This window comes from Cardiocondyla obscurior, linkage group LG15 (genome assembly GCF_019399895.1).
Source record: "Cardiocondyla obscurior isolate alpha-2009 linkage group LG15, Cobs3.1, whole genome shotgun sequence".
Lineage (NCBI taxonomy): Eukaryota > Metazoa > Arthropoda > Insecta > Hymenoptera > Formicidae > Cardiocondyla > Cardiocondyla obscurior.
The window spans coordinates 3,361,457-3,379,892 of record NC_091878.1 but is presented as its reverse complement, the minus strand read 5'-3'; the positions used below and the strand labels follow the sequence as shown (position 1 = coordinate 3,379,892).

Sequence of the window (18,436 nt, the reverse complement as noted above, 5' to 3'; positions counted from 1 at the left end):
GCGCGGAACGTAACAATTACGTCCTGTGATAAATTCCGCGCCGACGCTACGATACATATGCCGCAAATATGCACGACACGCAACATATTATCAGCGTTAAATGTAAATTTATATTTTTTAAAAACTATAATTATTTAATTTCCGAGGACTTTTCCAAAGAAAGATAATTATAAGTTGAGATTTTACGCGTACAAAAGTAGGGAGCATGTTTGTGCAATAACGAATAAAGACTTGAATGGGAAAAATCTTGAAAAATTAGAGGTGTCCCGATGACTCACCGTATAAAATATCTCAGTGAGGTGATAGACGTAAGCGTTCCTCACATACGTGCGGATGATTCTGTCCCTTCTCTCACCCTCGAATCCTTGCAGGATGTCCTTCTCCGCAAACTTCCACAAAGCCTCACTCGTTGTCACGCCGAACAATAAATCATATTTGTTGTTGCTCGTGATTGGCGCACTGTGCTCAGCTTTCTTTGGGAGAGGACTGTAATCAAACATTGCAATTTGTTTTACATTTATAATTTTATCATGTAGTAAACAATTTTCAATTTATATATGTATATTTTTTTTAATTTAATATTTATTAGAAAATTATAGAAAGCTGAGTTGTGTGGAAATTTGATTAAAATCAGAATAAGAAGATGGAGTTTAAGGAAAGCCACAATAAAGATAACGATTTTACTGTCCAAATGTTAGATAATTTAATTAAATTGAATAATAAAGCGGAAATCGTTAGCATCTGCAAAATCTGGAATTTTCGGTTTGCGCGATTACAGATGGAGAGTATAACTTGGAAGTAAAGATAATAACATGAACTCGTTCCCTAGTTTCCGGCACGAGAGCTTGGTGCGATCTTCGATTGTAAGTATGCTAATGACGTTGTAGAGTCGGGGCAGGTCGTTTACAATCGCGTTAATGAACCACGCTAATGTTCGCGGTGGAACCGGCTCGTTTAGTTCCCTTTTTCCACTTAACGAGAAAACTCCGGGATCCGTCAGACGGAAGACGGAAGGCGGAATTATTGTGGAAGCCGACGTTAAGTACGAGACCCCTCTTCGGGCAAGAAAGCAAAGCCGAGCCCGGAAGTGCACACATCAAAATAACTTTTCCGCCGCTTCACGGATTTCCTTTGCCGCCGCGAAAGAAAATGTAGAAATATACGCCGCATTACCATAAAACTCTATTAAGCCCGTTCTACCGGAATCCGAGGATTTTCCCGTTTTCCCTCTTTTTCCCCGCTGTGTCTCCAGATTTTATTCTTTTTCCCATTTGCACTATGACCATATCCAAAATGGCACTAAAAGTTCGCAATGTCGAACGCTTTTTATTATATTTTTCGTTCTGCATTAATAAAGTATCTTTACAGATAATGTAAACTTATATATTTCTCGATCTAGATTCGAATTTAAATTATTTCTGAAAATAGAAATTAGTGGAACTTTCTGTTATTAAAAAAAAAAACCGTTTTCAAGATTTACGCGATTTAAAAAACAAAATTCAAAATCAGGAATCAGCAAACTTTTTAAAGTACTCACCCGAATCCTTGAAATTCAGGACCGAGATAAGATAGAAGGTCTTTTTGAAAGTCTGGTTTGATGACGACGCCATCGACGCTCGGGCCAAAGGCGCTGAGAAACGTCGGTGGTTGAATGTCGATTTGCATTAGTTCTTCCAAACTAATGGCTCTTAAACAATCAACGATGTTTTCGTGATCTTTAAGAAGGTCTTCGGGGATGGTGCAGTTGACAGCCTTGGCTAATTTCATGGCGTAAGATACGGGATCTTCCACCACAGCCCAGGACGAAAGAGCGCTGCCTGACAGCAGTATAGCTCGTTTGAATAATCCTGTTAAAAAAAAAAAAAACATTTCACAATTACCTCGCTGTTTCAAACGCACATTATAAGGTCGTAAAATTAATTACATTTGCGTAGCTCTCAATCTTAAAGTTTCACTATTTTCTAACATTTTAATTTCGTAACAGTCTGATAAACAATTAAATTCTTAAAGTGCAACGCACGACGTAAAAATATTTTTGCATCAAGTCTTTATTCTGTGTACTAAATTATCATTTATTTTATTTTACATTTTACTTCGAGCTCTTTGTTTAATTTCTTTTTCTTTCGACAATCAAATTCTCAAGGCGCAGCATTTTGAATCGTTATGTCTGATATTAGAAGAAGCGCAACGATAGCGACGCTGAATATTATACGAGTGGATTGTTTGAGGAGGAAATTATGCCGACGAAAATGGCGTGGCGAGTGGATGGAAGTCATGTCGCGTCGTTACTGTTAGTGAGAAAAGAAAGACAAACCAAAGTCGCGCTCGAATCTAAAGAAAGAGGTGGCCGACGACCCATAATTATTCGCGAAGAAAATCATTCTCGCGCGGGCTCACATAGACGTTATTTGCCTAAGGAAAAACGGGACGCGCCGTTTTGTATTTTAAGAAGGAATTTTCAATCTCCGCTTCTCCCGTTGTTGACGCCATTAACTCGCCAGTGGTTGCGTCACAAGCATTGTGCTAAGATAAGAATTAATTTTCTTCTGCATATCAAGTTATTTCCTTCTCTTCCTTTCCCCTGTTGCGAGAAACATTTTCCGCATCTTTCATTTATTTGTGTTTGCTCAACAAAATACGTTACATAGGCTTGAGGCTTTTAATTGTAATTTAAAAAGTTATAAATATTCGAACTCATTACTTTAAATATTAATTTTTTTTTTTTTTTACATTAAAAAAATTTTTTAATTTTTTCTTTATTATTCGTAAAATTTTTTTGCGACTGTGAAATATGAAAATACAATTCTCAATTTCAAAGCAAAAAAGAATGTCTAGATAACAAAGTGTTCTCTATTTTGAGAAGTTATGCTTCGATTGTTTCATTAGCTTATCAAGTAAGAGCAACTTATCAAGGAAATTAACGTGAGAGAGTTACAAAAAGCGAGAGAGAAGGAGAGAGAAAGAAGGGGGAGAAGAGGGAGGAATAATGAAAAGAGAGAAAGAGGTTTTAGAGGGCAAAAGCAGGAAATAACAGGGCATCGTCGCGTCTCAAGACAGCCGCGTTGGAAAAATGGAATTTTCATTTCTATCCTCGGCGATACGAGAAAGAATGAAGTATTCGTGGAGCTAGGATAGCGAGAGAAAAGTCGGCATGCCGAGATCTTTTCCGATCGGATATCCTTCCGCGGGCAAACAGATAAAAGGAAATGATGTCTTTCCACTCGCGAAGCAAACGAGTAACAAGCATTTTAAGTAATAGAATTTGCAAACAATGCGAGTTTTATTAGGTGAGAGAATTTTACGACATCAATGTCAGAATATCGTGAGAAATGACGACAAAAATCTAGGCGCATAATCGCGAAAAAGAAGACCGCTAAATCGAGCTCTATTTCATTACTCATAAATCTCGCCACGGCAACAAAATTTCAACATTTCTAATTCATTGTCCCGGTAAAACCGTCGTTAATTTGATCGCTCGTTCCTCCGCAAATGGCGTAACTCGAGCTTTTTTTCAGCAACCCGATCATGCAGGTTGTTCGACTAATTCCTCTCGTCGGAGCGAACATCGTACTTCTTTAATTAATAAAATAAAAAAAAAAAAAGGGAAACTAGGCAAGAAAACGTAAAACAACCGCGACGTGTAAAAAAGCGGAAAAAAAGAAAATTCCCATCTCGGACACGCGTGGATGGCTGCGGCCTCCTCATAAGGGAGGAAAGTATTTTCCAATAGCGCCCACGAAGGTGGCGGCCGGCAGAAAGGGACGATATTTCACGCACATAATATCACGAGCGCGAGAGTGAGACGGTGCGAGGGTGAAAAGGGGAGACGGAAAGAGGTAAAGAAAGATGAGGGCTGCGGGGAAGCTTTCCCTTATCCTCTCAGCCGTGTCCATCCCCGGAGGGGGAGAGTGCTCGCTTGCAGGGGTTGTTAACCGTCGAACGTTAACCGTGAGCACGGCCACGAAGATGGTCCGCCGCTGTTACTGGATGAAGATATAAAGGGAGACAGCCAATATCCTCGGCAATGTGTTACCGCGCCGATCCGCGCGTGTTCGTCCTCGAAAATATCGCGAATCCGGCAAAAGAAAGAACGGGGATGGGGAGAGACGGCGGATATCGGAGAAAGAAATTTCGAGCTGGTATTCCTGCTGGTTTAAGCTACTTCTCATTTCTGAACTCTCCTCTCTCGTCTATTTTTTTTTATCCCCTATAAGCGAGAGGTATGCGTTACGAAGGTGGCGACTTTCCCGCGACAGCTGGCATACGAGTAACGATCTCATCCACCGAGTACCTCGATCGCTAGACCTTGAGGTTTTCAGCAATCCGTTCTTCAAATTCCAGAGAAAATTTTCACGTTATCTCGCAATGATATTACGTGATTTTATGACAAGGTAACAGGTAGAATTTTTTAGTCGCGTAAAAAAAAAAGAAAAATGCGTTAACGTTAAATTTATGGACACTATATTTATGCGAATTAAAGCTTCGAAAATATTTAATTATTTAAGATTTAACAAGCCCTGCATTATGCGATTACTTATGAATAAAATTGAGAGCTTGTGCTTGTTCCAATTTGTCTTCTTTTATCTGAAAAGGTAACGGAATTTTTACAGAAAAGAGCTCGACACACATAAGCTGGTTTCGCCTCCTTGTCGAAGATCTCGTTAGCGGGTTCAGTTGCAATTCGACAGACCAATATAAATTCCCGCAAGCTCGTAAATCGATTGAAAAAGATTCGTTTTAAGGATGAAAAGAGAGCAGCTCTCTTTCTCTTTCTCTCTCTCTTTCTCTCTTGTCTTATTTGCGAATTTGTAATTGGCTTAATGCGTAATTAACTCACGCGAAATAACGCACTGTAACGAAGCCCACGTAAAACTTGCTGCTCCTTCAATTATGCACAATGCGAAAGCGCTTTTAATCATTTATGAGACGCGCGCGTGTTCTCTGAATAATTGCGAGGGCAACGAACGGTTCAGAAATTTCGACCGGCTTCATTCTCGAGAAAATTCATTAAATACACCCGGCCTGGATTTCACAATCCGCGACCAGTGATCGCTTCCTACGGACAAACAAGCGGGCTTTTTCCGGCTCGGTGCGACGTCGGTCGCCAAGCCTTCTTCCACAAACATACGTCTCCCGATTAATAATCGATACACCCGACCGAACTATGCCGGAATTCGTATTTACCAAGTAACTTTAATCACTTACCTCGAATAACGGTCGGGCTAATGGCGAGAAAATGCACGCACGCGGCACCGGTGCCCTGGCCCATGAGGGTGACATTCTCGGGATCGCCGCCGAAACGCGCGATGTGCTCCTTAACCCAGTGCAACGCGGCGATCTGGTCCATGAGGCCGTAATTCGCAACCCGCGCTTTGGTCTGCGGCGCCACGTTGGCGTTCAGGAAGCCGAGCACGCCCAACCGGTAGTTCATGGTGACGATCACTTGGTCGGTGTAGCTCGCTAGGACGCTACCGTCGTACGGGTTTCCGCTGCCCCAGTCGTAGCTCTCGCCGTGAATGTACAGCAACACCGGATGTTTCCTGCCGCTCTCCGCCATGCCTGCGAGCACAAAGAGATCGCGCCGTGACGCGACGTTCCGTTTTAGTTCCTCTTTTACCGGCGGCCACCGGTGGGAACGTAGCGACAAAGATGACGTTACCGACCAGCGCCGACGCTGTCGGCGGCAGTGTCTTCTTTGTCACGAACGCGAAGGGAGTACGAGACGTCCACCTGCCGAAGGGAGCCTCGCATCCGGACGCGACCCGGTATTGTACCGTGTTCCTGATAAAATGCGGACCGCATCGAGCGTCACGAGATTATCAAAGCTCGTTCAGATATCACTGCAGGCAAACGCGATAGAGGAACGGCGAAAAAGATATCATTCCGTCGGTAAGACTCGGTTCTTTCTCGATTGAATTTGAACGAATAAAAATACGTTATACTATTTTTAATTAAGATTATTTTTATTTTCTTTAAATTGGAATATACATGTTACGATACAGATGTGATGAATATGATGTTTCAGATAACGTCATATTTATGCATGTAATATTTCAAGTTTTATTTCGCATATCGAGACATAACCAAACTAAAAATTTATAGAAACGAGACGTGAAATTATCGAGCCGTAAAATTACAGGGAACCACATTCGTACCATCCTACGAAGCTTCACGATTGCGGCTTTACTAATATGTTCATTTTGAAAGAAATAAAAGAAACCACAATCTGTGCTCGGATTAAAAGAATTATTCGCCACGTATAAGTAAGAACCTTAATAATATAAAGAAAATGCTACTTGATGCGTATTGTGCTCTTTCTAAATTTATAATTATCTTTGCGTACAGATTTCTCGACAAATTCGGAATCAATACTTCAGAACTCTAACAAAAATAAAAAGGAATAAAGAATATAGGTAAGTTTTTCTGGAGCGCATCCTCGATTTATAACGGCTTTCAGTTTTATTTCTGAATTCTTTTATGAATTGACATTCTTGGAAAAGTTTCGTGACTATTTCATCTTTCTTTCTCTTTTTCTCCTCATTCCACAGATGCAACTTTCGACGAGTAGACGCACGGTCGACATCGCTCTTTGTTTCGATAACAGCCACTTCCGTTTTACTTTCGCAACCGTAACGACGGCGAAGTGATGTGGCAAGTGGTAAGTCCATATTTCGCGATAAGAAACGTCTCCGGAGAGCCCTTCGATGAAAGAAATCTACAATTCCGATCTTCTTGCTGTATGCACTTCCCGATGGTCCACATACATGCGGAATTCAGAAAATGTAAAGAATAAGTTTATCTTAGTCGCGAGTTTTACTTTTCAAAAAGATCGATTTCGAAGCATAGCACCCTCGAAAAATGTGCCGAGATTTATTTGCCATTAATTTTAATGCGATCGCTAGAAAGACATTAGAATATTTTTCTTCTGCGAGATTGACTAAAGATTGTCAACACTTTATCATATTTAATTAGCCTGATTAATACTTTGCATTGGCTCGCAAACACCATTTTCCATAAAAGGGACGCTTGAAAACAACGTTATCTGTGCTTCCGTTAGAGATTCGCTGATTTTCACTCTTTTAATTTATTCAGCAATCCCTTCTTTTCGCAAAACGGTGGACTTATCTCTCTATCTTTTTTTCGTAGGTAGATCACGACGTCGGATACCTGGTGTCTCGGTATTGGAGCGGGTCAAGATTCCCTTCTGATCTGTCAGGAAAAATTTTTTCTTCCCCACCGCCGAGTCCGCTTTCTCCAACCCCGTCCGAAATTATCTCAGAATCTTAATCAGGTAAGTCTTCCGTCTCAAAGTACTTCGTAAGTTAGCAGCGTATTTGCCGAGACTCTTTATTCGGATTAATGCAGATCCATTTTAAATCCGTTTTCTCTCGCTGTGCGCACACAGAGTGTCGCCCGCGATACTATAACGAGGACAAACTGCATAAAAGATGGTTGAAAAATTCACGCGAATATACTCGAAAATTTGCGTCAGCTCCTTCTAAACCGTTCGAAGGTGGTGTATTAAATATTTCGCGCTACCAGTTGCGGCGAGTGCGATGCAAAACGGGAGCGCGGATTGATCTAAATCATTATCCAGATTGAAAAAATACGTGCAACAATTTGCAGGCGTAGAACTAAATTGAAGTGCAAACAAAGCGCAGATTTACCTTCCAGATGCGGACATTGCGAGCGCTTTATTTCGTGCGGTTTATACATCACAGGCGCGCCGGATTGTAGGAAGAGATTTATATATTGTCGTACATGCGCTGTAAACACGGGTGTTAAATAAATTTCAACCGTCTCCTCAGGTACTCGGGCGCAAATACACGCCCACGGTATTGATATTAACACAAGCAAAAATTTTCCCCCCTAAAAAAAAAATACCGAGCCTTTTGAAGCTTTGACAGTGAATTAATGGTAGGCGGGGCAGACGCTAATCGAACCAAACTGGATATAAATTCGGCGATTGGACGAACGGGTTGTTGCGCCCGGGAACATTTCGAAATGGCCGCGACCCGAGGGTGTTTAACGTTAACACCAAAGCCCGATATTACGGCGGGCTTTCTGCATTTCGCCGGAAACAAATCTTGTTTGGAAAGTAGATTAGCGAGATAGGTCATCAGACTTCTCACGACGCGCGCGCATTGATATCAAATTTATTCATCCCCCGCAGTCGTCCCTTTCCCATCAGATCAGAACGACGTATGTCAAACGCGCCTGAAATAGTTGCAGCTTCGTCTCCGCAGGCTTTGCATAATACGCATCGACACGGTACTCGTTAATTAACGCTGCCAGTTGAGTTAATATGAACGAACGCCGATAATCGTATCGCTCTGACGTTGACTTTCAATAGTCTTCCATTATTTCGCAGCGTGACACGTTATCAGAAAATTGCGTTACGCAAGACATACGTTTTAATGCGAAAATAATTGAATAATTAATGCCATCTGTCTGAATCTGAAATGTAATCCTATGCAGCGACGTATGCGATACGCGCAACAATTTACGGGGACGCACGTGGCGCGGCCCTTTCCCTCTGCAAAATAGTAGTAATCCGAGTTTAAAAGTCAAAGGGCAAATTTGTTAGCGTAACAATACGTCGCCGCGGGGCCGACCATTTTTGCAATGATGTTATTCGTCCATCATCGGAAATCCGATTACTCAGCTCCGCTCTGCCCTGCGCTTTCGAAGTATCATTTTTAGCTCGTTATTGTGACAATCCGAGCATGTAAAGCCCAGTTTATTCTGTCCATTTTTGATCATCGTATGCATCATCTATGAAATTAATCGATCGACGAACAGAATTGCAAAAAATGAAGAAACATTCTTTTTTTTTTTCTTTCTCTCTTTCTCTCTTTTTACTTAAACATATAAAATTGCATATTCTCATTTTATTATTTCAGTTTGAGTAATGTAGGTATTTACAACTTACGGATTTTATTAATATCGAATAATTTTGCATTAATTAACGTTACTGACGAGTGCATTTTTTCTTCAGATTTCAGAAATTCTCGCGAACTCGGTATTTCGAGCAATTACAATGTCTAAAATATATGAGGATAAATGAGATTATTGCATGGCATGTATAGGTGTAAATTCGGTGTAACGTGGATCAATTATTGCTGGCGATATTACGAGAGATTGCGTAGGTGTAACACACAGTGAAACTTGCAGGCGGCTTCAGTAACTTTATCGCTCGCGACTCATTATGCACAAACAGAATCAAAAGTACGTAATTACATCGCGAACTTTGCAGTGCAAACTGCGACGGGCATAATCCGCACATAATGTGCGCAGTACGTGAAAGCAAATTAATTACTTCGTTCGTCGCAATATCGCCGGCAAGTTTGTAAACGCGTGGACAAAGCTTGACTGCACGAGATTTTGTTACGTTTTAGCAATAATTAATTTTATATCACTTTCCACCGCGTCTTCGTTATTTCGAGGAATTTATTGGCCCATTTTTAAACAGAAATTTATAAAGCATTAGCTAGTCGCAGTAGGCTAGTCGCGTCAAAAAACATTTAAATATTTACTTAGATACATATAACAGATTTATTTTTTTTATGATAGTAATTAAATAATAAATACTTTCTTATAATTTATGGCTAGTATCAAGCTAGTCGCCAGTTAAGAAATATATTTAATCTGCGCGATCTAATCACTAGCTGCAAAATCAGATTAGCTAGATAAATTTCCACTCGGGAAAGTTTTATTTTACACTACGTGACGTACGTTTCAAAAGTCGGCTATATTATGGATTTTATTAAATATATTGTAATTAATCCTTACATCGATTTTCATATAATATTCACGTTAATTCAATTAAACGAAACTCAATCAATGTAAACAAGAAGCAAGATTAAGAAAAATAAGTTGTGTTATTTGCACAACCCGCAATTTTCTCTCAATTAATTCAGTTTGCAATATGAAAATGTTTTTATTTTTAAAATCTAAAAATAACTATTTATTATTCAAGCCGCGGTAATAAACAAGCTACTAGGAATAAATCGTAAAACGCAAGAATATTTTAATAAATATGCATTTTACTGCGTTTCATTATTAAAATGTCAAAGCAATAATTTAATCTTTGTTAGCGTAATAATAATAATAATTATTATTTTAATATCGCGGCGCGTGTAAATTAAGCAAGCAACGGATCAACAAAACATTTTCGATGTGAATTATTGCGAATGCATCTCGAGAGACTAATGTTACACCGTTATTGCTTCATCAATGAATTTTGCTCCGTCGCCGTAAATCATTTTCATTATTCTAAGCGTGCTTTAATGCCATCACGTTAATAAAATTTTCCGTAGTGTGTTCTGCAAGTACTCGTCAAGCTGTGCGTACAGCAAATCGAAGTTGGGCGACGGTCGTGATCTATATAAGAAGGAGCTCGCGTGCGGAAGCACGAACGCATCTGTCTGTGAAGTTTGGCTTCCATTTTTTGATTAAAAAAAAAATTAACTAGAATTCTGGTGTTTAACATAATTTATTGGGGGGTTATTTAATTAAATTTTTTTTTTTAATTTATAGGAAACTTTAAAACTTACCAAAACCTATTTAAAGAATAAAAAAAACTTTGTAAAAACGATTAACAACTCTATACAGAACTCTTGCGGGGATAACTAGAGCTTCAGTTTCTTCTTATTTTTTATTTAAAAAATGGGGAATAACTTCAGAAATCTTCTAGCATGCGTGTGCGGGCTCGTATGCGTGGGACAGCACAGCCGGTCGAATCCGAAATCACCTAAGCGTTTCCAGCAACTCTCCTCGTTGTATTCCGCGTCATAAACTCGCGATATCTTCCTTTAGTGCGCGATAAAATAAACCACGATCACTGTGTTATCATGCGGCGCCGCCGGGGGGATGTGTTAAATTAAATTGATAAACACTACAGCAGCAGCTTTACAGCAATCGCCGCTGCGTGCCGAGCTTTTACGACCCCGGGAAAGAAGGCGAGAGTAACGTCTCGCTAAGTCCCAGCAGCGAGGTAATCCTCTCGGCTCCATAGATCGTTTTTGCAGGAAATTAAAGTTAATTCTTTCGAATGTTTTATTTATTCAGATTTTATGCGGTAAATAAAAAAAAGTTTCTAGATTTTAATTTAATTTTTTTTTTTTTGTAAGAAGTAGTGATCAAATTATTAATTTCTTGTTATAATAATTACAATTAAAAATAAGGTTTCAAAAGGTTTACGCGCAATAAAAAAATACTGAAGTTTTTTTACGCGCGAAATTGCCGGGAGACAATAAACACGGTAATTAGCAAAAAGTTCTAAGCGCGGCGTGTAACGTAATAGTTTTGAAACATTTAAAAGAAATTAATTAAATAATCGTTTCCGGCGTGCAAATATCAGCGTCCTCGTGGCGGATTTTTGCCGGCAAACAAGATTAAAGGGCGAGCGAGCAGTTTTTGAGCGGAGACGCAAACAGAGGGCCGTCGGAGTGCAGCGAGGAAGAGGTACGAAGAGGGATCGGGGTGAGCGAGAAGGGAGAGAAGGGCTGGAAAACGCTATGCAGAACTTGGCAGTCGCGCGGGCTCCGGGCACGATCTCACTTAATTGGGGTCGTGTAATTTAAGTTAAGCAAGTCGTAAAATTTGAATCGTAATTGCGCGCATCCGTTACATGCACACACATGCGGATGCGCGGGGCAATACTTCGTCCGTATGTGAGTGTGAGCGTCTAATCGAAAATCGCTTTCAGGAGAGACTGTCGAATAGTTTCGCATGTTCCTAACGTTGCCTTTCTGGACAAACCGCGGCTTCCGAAATTAAATTTTTGCACGCGCGTCTAGTTAGCTTCCGTAGCGTTCGTTCAAAGTAAAAGGTGAATATATCTAAGAACTGATTTACAAAAACATGATTTTTTATGAGACGTAAAATAAAAATTGAAGTTTTTAAAATTAAAAAAAAAAAAAACAATTTATTTGTTATTAAAAATTGTATTGCTATAAAGCAATTTGAAATTTATTCAATCCGCGTGCGGCATCGAGAAGAAAAATTTTTTCGCAGTTTTAAACATGATTATTAGATCGTGTCGGTGTAAACGCAGCGGCGATTAAAAGCCACGATGGTATGGGTAACACAACAGGTAGATAACAAGTACCTGGGCATTATATGGAGATGCGGATAACGCGATTAAGAGCTTACCGTTCCAGTGTATCGTCAAACGTGGATTAGGAGTGGCTATGGCATCGCTGATGCAGTTAAAAAATTTGCTTCCTCCAAACAACGCATCCGATTCTCGGAGTTCAAAGCCAGCTCAAGTTTTTTGAATCGCAGATTAATCTCGTTTTATATTACAAGATTAAAGGTCCGGAAAACCCGAGTCCCCCGAGAAACGTAATATACGGGAATTTCAAGGCCGCATGAACAGAAACGTACTAAAAGTATTCAGAAAACCCGTTATTATAAAGCTCGTTCATCTTCCAGCCCTTTAAAGATAAAAGAATAAATTTAAAAAATTAAGCGCAAAGTCTATTTTATCGCTTATAGATATATTGCGAATTAAATTTCATAATTTCGCAGAGTTTTGCAATAATAATTTAATATCTGCGTACAGATTTCTTCGGATTGCCCTGAAAACGCAAGGCATTAAAGTTTTCCGAGGTACAATAATTAATTTAACAGCGGATGCAAAAATTACATTACCAAGTCCATGATATAAGCCGACGTAAGTCCGCGCAGTTACGAATTATAGAGATTCGCTCCAACAATAATTCAAGAAGCTACGGCTTTAAGGATCCGTCAACGTGGCCGTAAACGCAACAGCTTCGTCTCTCCCGTGCTCACGTCGGTACAATCTCGTGGCGTAGACGAGAGCTGACAAGAGTAGACAAGGGAAGTCTCGACCGCTGTTTCAATATGGCGCCGGTTGGAGTTTAGCAGACTCCATGAAAACGAGCTTCTTCTTCCCGCTGCATGGGCCGTCTTCCTCCACCTTTCGCGACCTCCCCGCGTGCACCCAGGCCGTGCAAGTGGCCCTGCATATTTGATGGGACGTTTCTCGGCATCCTTTCAACCGGCAAGTTTCCAGGTATTAGCATAGTAAACATGGATTTACGTTATGCACGGCCCCGCGGCGCTATATTACTATATACGGCCTGTTACAAGGAGGCACGAGCAAGCTTAGACGTTTACTCACTCAACGCACTTAAGCGCGGAGCGACGCGCCACCCTTCGTCTTCCTAAAACTGCCGTCGATCACATACATCGGCGAGGATTTCGGGCGCGATAACCGAGACTGGAAAGTTTACGCCTTGCACAGTCCAATATCCATTACTGAAGGATTAGCGGTACCTAATAAGTAGAAGGCATTGCGCGCCCGCTGAGAAAATAATCTACTGATCAATCTAGACTATTTTTCTTTTTATTCGAAGTTATATTCCGTTTTCGGACCCACCTAGAAATTGATTATTTAATAACTTCTTAAGAACAAAGGGCTTTACGGCGTACGGATAAGTTTTTATTTGCTTCTGAATTTTCAAACGTTCCGGCCACGAGCATAAGTTCATCAGCTCGAGAGGCGTTTTGCAAAAGCCGAGCAGAAGCGGCAGAAACGTAACAATGATAACCGTGAGGAACTTTACGAATAAACTAGCTGCAGTATACGCGACAGCGAAATGCGTCCCGGCAATAAAAAATGAACGACGTGGTGGATAGGGAGACCCGGTTCGAATCCAGGAAGCCGCACTATGAATTACACGTGCCACCTGACAATAGATTTTTTCAACTTGTACCATTGCCACCCAACGCGACGACGAATAGCATCCAATTTTTCTCTATTCAACTCTTAACAATCGAGCGGGCGGTCGGCACCGAGAGTTGGGCCGGGGTGGTCAGGGTCGAACGGAATTCTGTTGTCACTCCGAGCGCAGCATATATAACGACTTGGGCTTCGCAGAGCTCGAATCCGCGCTCGTAGTTTGTCTGGAGCTCTGCTAGCCTCGCAATTGCACTCTGTCAAGAAACGTACGCGCAAAACGTATGCACGTATTCCCGGTTATTGACAAAGCCGCGCAGTCCCAAGACAATTCCGCGAGATTCCGGCGCTTGTACGGAGAGTCTCCCCATTTTTTTTATTTTATTTTTTTTATTTATTTTCTTGAATGAATTTCAACTCCAAGGCTTCCAATCAGTCCGCTTCCAACGCGCGTCCTACGTTCTTCCCGCGAGTTTTCAGAGAATTTGGTCGCGGATTTACGGGAGCTTTTTGCAGACGCTTCGGCGTTATGAGACTGTTTCGCACTGTACTGATAATCCACAGAGCAAGTTGGAAGTTTCACCGAGTCGTCCCTACCTGAATTTCAATTCCGCGTGTGCTTTCGTTAATCCGATGTTACACAGAAATGCGCAGACCCGTTCCAATATTTGCCGATTCAGTTAAAACTTTTCTACTGAATTTTCGTCCGCGCGCGGGATCAACGCCCGATCGAGATTTATTATCATTTTTTGTTTATAGAAAATTGCACGCGTAATTTCTGCGGAATTAAAAAAAAGCACTTTATCATGGTGAAAATTAAACATTAAATCACAGTATCAGATTTCCAGACATGCGATTTAATAAAAAAATATGTATAACAGTGCATAACTATTATAACTAAAAAAATACGAGTATTGCAATAAATAAGAAATAGTTATTTAAATATTAATCTGTAAAACGTAATGTTTCGGTATAAATATAATTAAGAGTTGATACGACTTCGATCATTTTTGTGGGACTCTTAAGACTTAGATTTATCAAAGAATATATGTTCTCTCGACGAACGTCTTTTAATTAAATATTACTCATTATCACGGGGGAAAGTGGGTTTAATGCTGGCGACGTGACGGCATTAACGAAACTTGGCGATTAAAACCGTCCCGTAAAAACCGACAGCTTAATTTCGCGCTCGGGAGGTCCCGCGCGATATCTGCTAGCAATTCCGCCGCGATGGCGGTCCCTATAGCTCTATCTGCCCGACATAATTAAGCTTAGGAATTTAGCTATTATGACAGATAAAAGGACTTAAGGGCTAAAGATTTCAAGGCCAATCCGGAACATTCATTATACGAATCCCCGCGGTTTAAGATTATAGAAATCTGCGCCGCCACCAAGAAACATTGCTCAAATATTATTAAATCCAATAATTCGAGCGGATAAATGCGTAATAAAAAAAAATCCGCGGATTTAATTAATTAAAAGCAATTTTTATTAGCCGGTAACGGTGAAACGCGCTTCAATATAATTATCGCGCTCACGTCGGCCGGCTCTTGAATCGCTGTGACAATTAGTTGCCATGATATTTTCAGCAATATGATATGAAACAATATGGGCGTGCGATATATCCGCGCGCAAATGAAGCTAAAATGAAAATTCGCGTGCAAACGCGAACGGGAAATCGAATTCGTCGTCTGTCGATCGATAATTGCTTATGATTGGTCACGGTATCGGACAATCACACTAACAACCGTAAAATATTGCGCACTTAAACATATATGAAAATCATTGAAACTAGTATTGACGTGCAATAATCGTTATTAACGCATTTATCAACGTCGAACGTGTGCGCGCATTATTGTAAGTTATATTTAATTCTTCGATATGTTGCGCAAACAATTTCAGCATTACAAATGTTATTAATTATTCTACACGTTTGTTACACGTATTGCGCGCACTGTAGAATGATGTAAAAGATCCGGTTGTATTTAGGGACTAGTTAAATAGAGATTAGCAGACTCTGCCAACTCGCAAACTTCTATAATATTCACTAAATGACGATGTGTGCGTGTAAAAGCAAGACCGAAAGCGAGACCGAGAGAGAAAGAGAGAGAGAGAGAGAGAAGAGGGAAGGGAGAAGTTAGTTAAAATATATCACCATGTGTAATGCAGGAAACAGAAACTATTCTAGTTTCCACTTGTTAGAATACGACGTTATGCAGTTATTATTAATATAAAGTATCTTAATTTCGTCTTCTTTTCTTTGCTTGTGTAAATTTTTATTATATTTTATAAATGGTAATAATTCTGAGTGGAAAATCTTAAATTAAAAAATCGGTATGACGCCTGAAATAGGTGTCGATTAATTTTATTATTGCCGTTTATTGTGGTCGCTTGTAAAACTTAATTTTAATATTTAATATGTCTAGGTAAAGACGGTCTTTACGATTTCCCCGCGCTTCGCCCGCAATCATCAGCGATCGTGTTTGGGCCACATTGTCGGCGCTCAGCGAAGGTGAGGGGGTGATAAAAGACCCTAGCGCGCCGACCAATCACAGCGCAGCATGGGTCGCCTGATCGCATACGGTCTACACTACACGTCGCGCAGTAAAAGAGATACGCCGGCCACGTGGAGACCATCGGTTTTCGAGACGGATATCGAGGCATCTGCGTGGACTCTCTCGCGGTTGATTGTCGTGTATTTGAGTCTCGCCTTGCCCTGGGGACCCTTGTGAATCTCAGTGTCCTACGCAAGACACCGCCTTTGTTTATCCATTGGACCAGTCAAGTAAAGGTGAATCATCTCGTGCTTTATTCCGCTGTGTTAACTTCGCGTATATATAATCGGGCGACAACACGCGAGTATCGAAGCTGTGTTCGCGATCGAAATCTTTATAGAATTTTAATTTGCGTAGTGAATCGTGGTGACTCGACGTGTGCTATTCTGAGAGGAGGAGCAGGCCCGGGACGGGCATCCTGCATCAGCGGAGCAACTTTTAGGTAAGCATGAATTTTTTAAATAAAATCTCTATTATAAAAAAACTTTTACCTTTATCTTTTATTCATCTTATTAACAAATATACCGAAATGTCTACATTAATATTTTCCATTTTATGTTACAGTCACGAACTCTACAACTCCGCTGACGCTCATGCAGATTGGTGAGTAAAAAGAAACATTTGTTAGTAAATAAAAAATTAGCTAATCACATCAGCGCGTTCCTTTTCTAAAAGATAGAACTTTTGCCATGATATCCGTTATATAACAGAGCTTGGCGCAGGAAGCGTCGATAAATTATATAACAAAAAAAAAAAAAAAAGAATTCACTTACCGGAATTGGTAATTAAGCGCGATACGCGAGAACGAGCTTGAAAGTATTTCAAGTGGAGCGATAAATTGTGTTTAAACAACGGCGCGAATGTGAATGTGGATGCTGTGCGAACATCTTTTCGCACTCCGTGTAATCCGGGATTAGCCGCGACGCGCATTTTGAATTCGCCCGTGGGGCATAACGCGCGGTTATAAACTTCCATACGGTATCTCGGATTATCTCCGTAATACAGAAGAGTTCGGCCGTTGCATTTACGAAGGTCCGCGTTCGCGTCTCGGTACGGTTTTCGACGGGATCGTGTTCACGTACCATTGATTACCAAATACACCGCCAATCAGCCTTATGATACAAAGGTCGATCATGCATTCAAACGTCCATTTGCCGTTTCAGCACTTATTGATCTTTCGGTAGAGAGACAAAGTGCGAATGTAGCCCCGTAATTGCACCATATTCGCGTACAGCTTCATCTTCGCTCCGTGGTTAATTTATTTATACGCGCGGTTTCTGTTTCTAGAGTTAAACGTATGCTGATATTCAGCTGAACCGGCAATAGTAATTCTGAATAATATGCAAATACTGATACTGATACTGTTTAAAACAAGTTATCTTTTTAATGCTGCTGACAGCCGCCGCGTTTGCCGTGGCATCTCGGCATCAACCGAGGCACTCGGGCTAATTTATTAGAATGCCGCGGAATTGGAAAATAAATTACCGCGAGAGATACAGTTTTCCGAATTATCCGACTCCGCGTTGTCGGTCGACTTTGGCTCGTAACTTATAACAAAACGCCGGAATATAACGGCGGAACGAGACGGCCTTTCCCGCCTGGCGCAATATCGCATTGCGGCTATCTTTCTTTTCGGATAAAACTTGCCAGCCGGCAGCGTAGACTTAACGAAACTCTTATCGCAGTCGGATCAACGTCGGGTAATGGCTCTGGAAACGTTGGCCACTATTCCGTTTATGTTTTAACTTAAACAGCAACTTAGAACAATGGAAAATAGATATAGCTCCTCTCATTATGGTCTTGGAAAAAGCGGAACGTTTCGTTAAGCGATTTCTTCGACAAATCTTGATCAGATAGTTTTGATAAAGGCATTTTAAATTCTACGATAATAAAAGTTTTTAAATTCCACGAAATATGACCGAGAAGTTTTTTTTTTTTTACATTTATTTTTCGGAAAAAAGCCAACAAAGAAGATGAACGCATTATTTTTTTTTCTTTTGTGCCTGCCGGCGGTGACCCTTGGTTAAGACCTTGAAAAGGGTAAGGCTACCCTCGAGCCAATCTCAGAATATCGTTTAGCAAGAAAGGGATGACGCACTTTAGCGAGCCGTTCTCTATATTTCTTTTTCATAAACGAAAGGTTTCCGTCTGGGGATCAAACGTTTCGGGCACC

At 40.7% G+C, this 18,436-nt stretch overlaps 1 protein-coding gene across 1 annotated transcript in view; it reads right to left on the bottom strand.

Annotated features, from left to right (window-relative positions):
• Nucleotides 1-18,436, bottom strand: part of Nlg-4 (neuroligin 4) — a 178,781-nt gene that overhangs the window by 63,031 nt on the left and 97,314 nt on the right. Inside the window, exons 5-7 of the mRNA XM_070666968.1 lie at nucleotides 5,206-5,559; nucleotides 1,538-1,847; nucleotides 279-486 (exon numbers count right to left, since the gene is read on the bottom strand). Of these exons, the coding sequence (XP_070523069.1) occupies nucleotides 279-486; nucleotides 1,538-1,847; nucleotides 5,206-5,559 (872 nt within the window). The remainder of the gene's footprint in view (nucleotides 1-278; nucleotides 487-1,537; nucleotides 1,848-5,205; nucleotides 5,560-18,436) is intronic.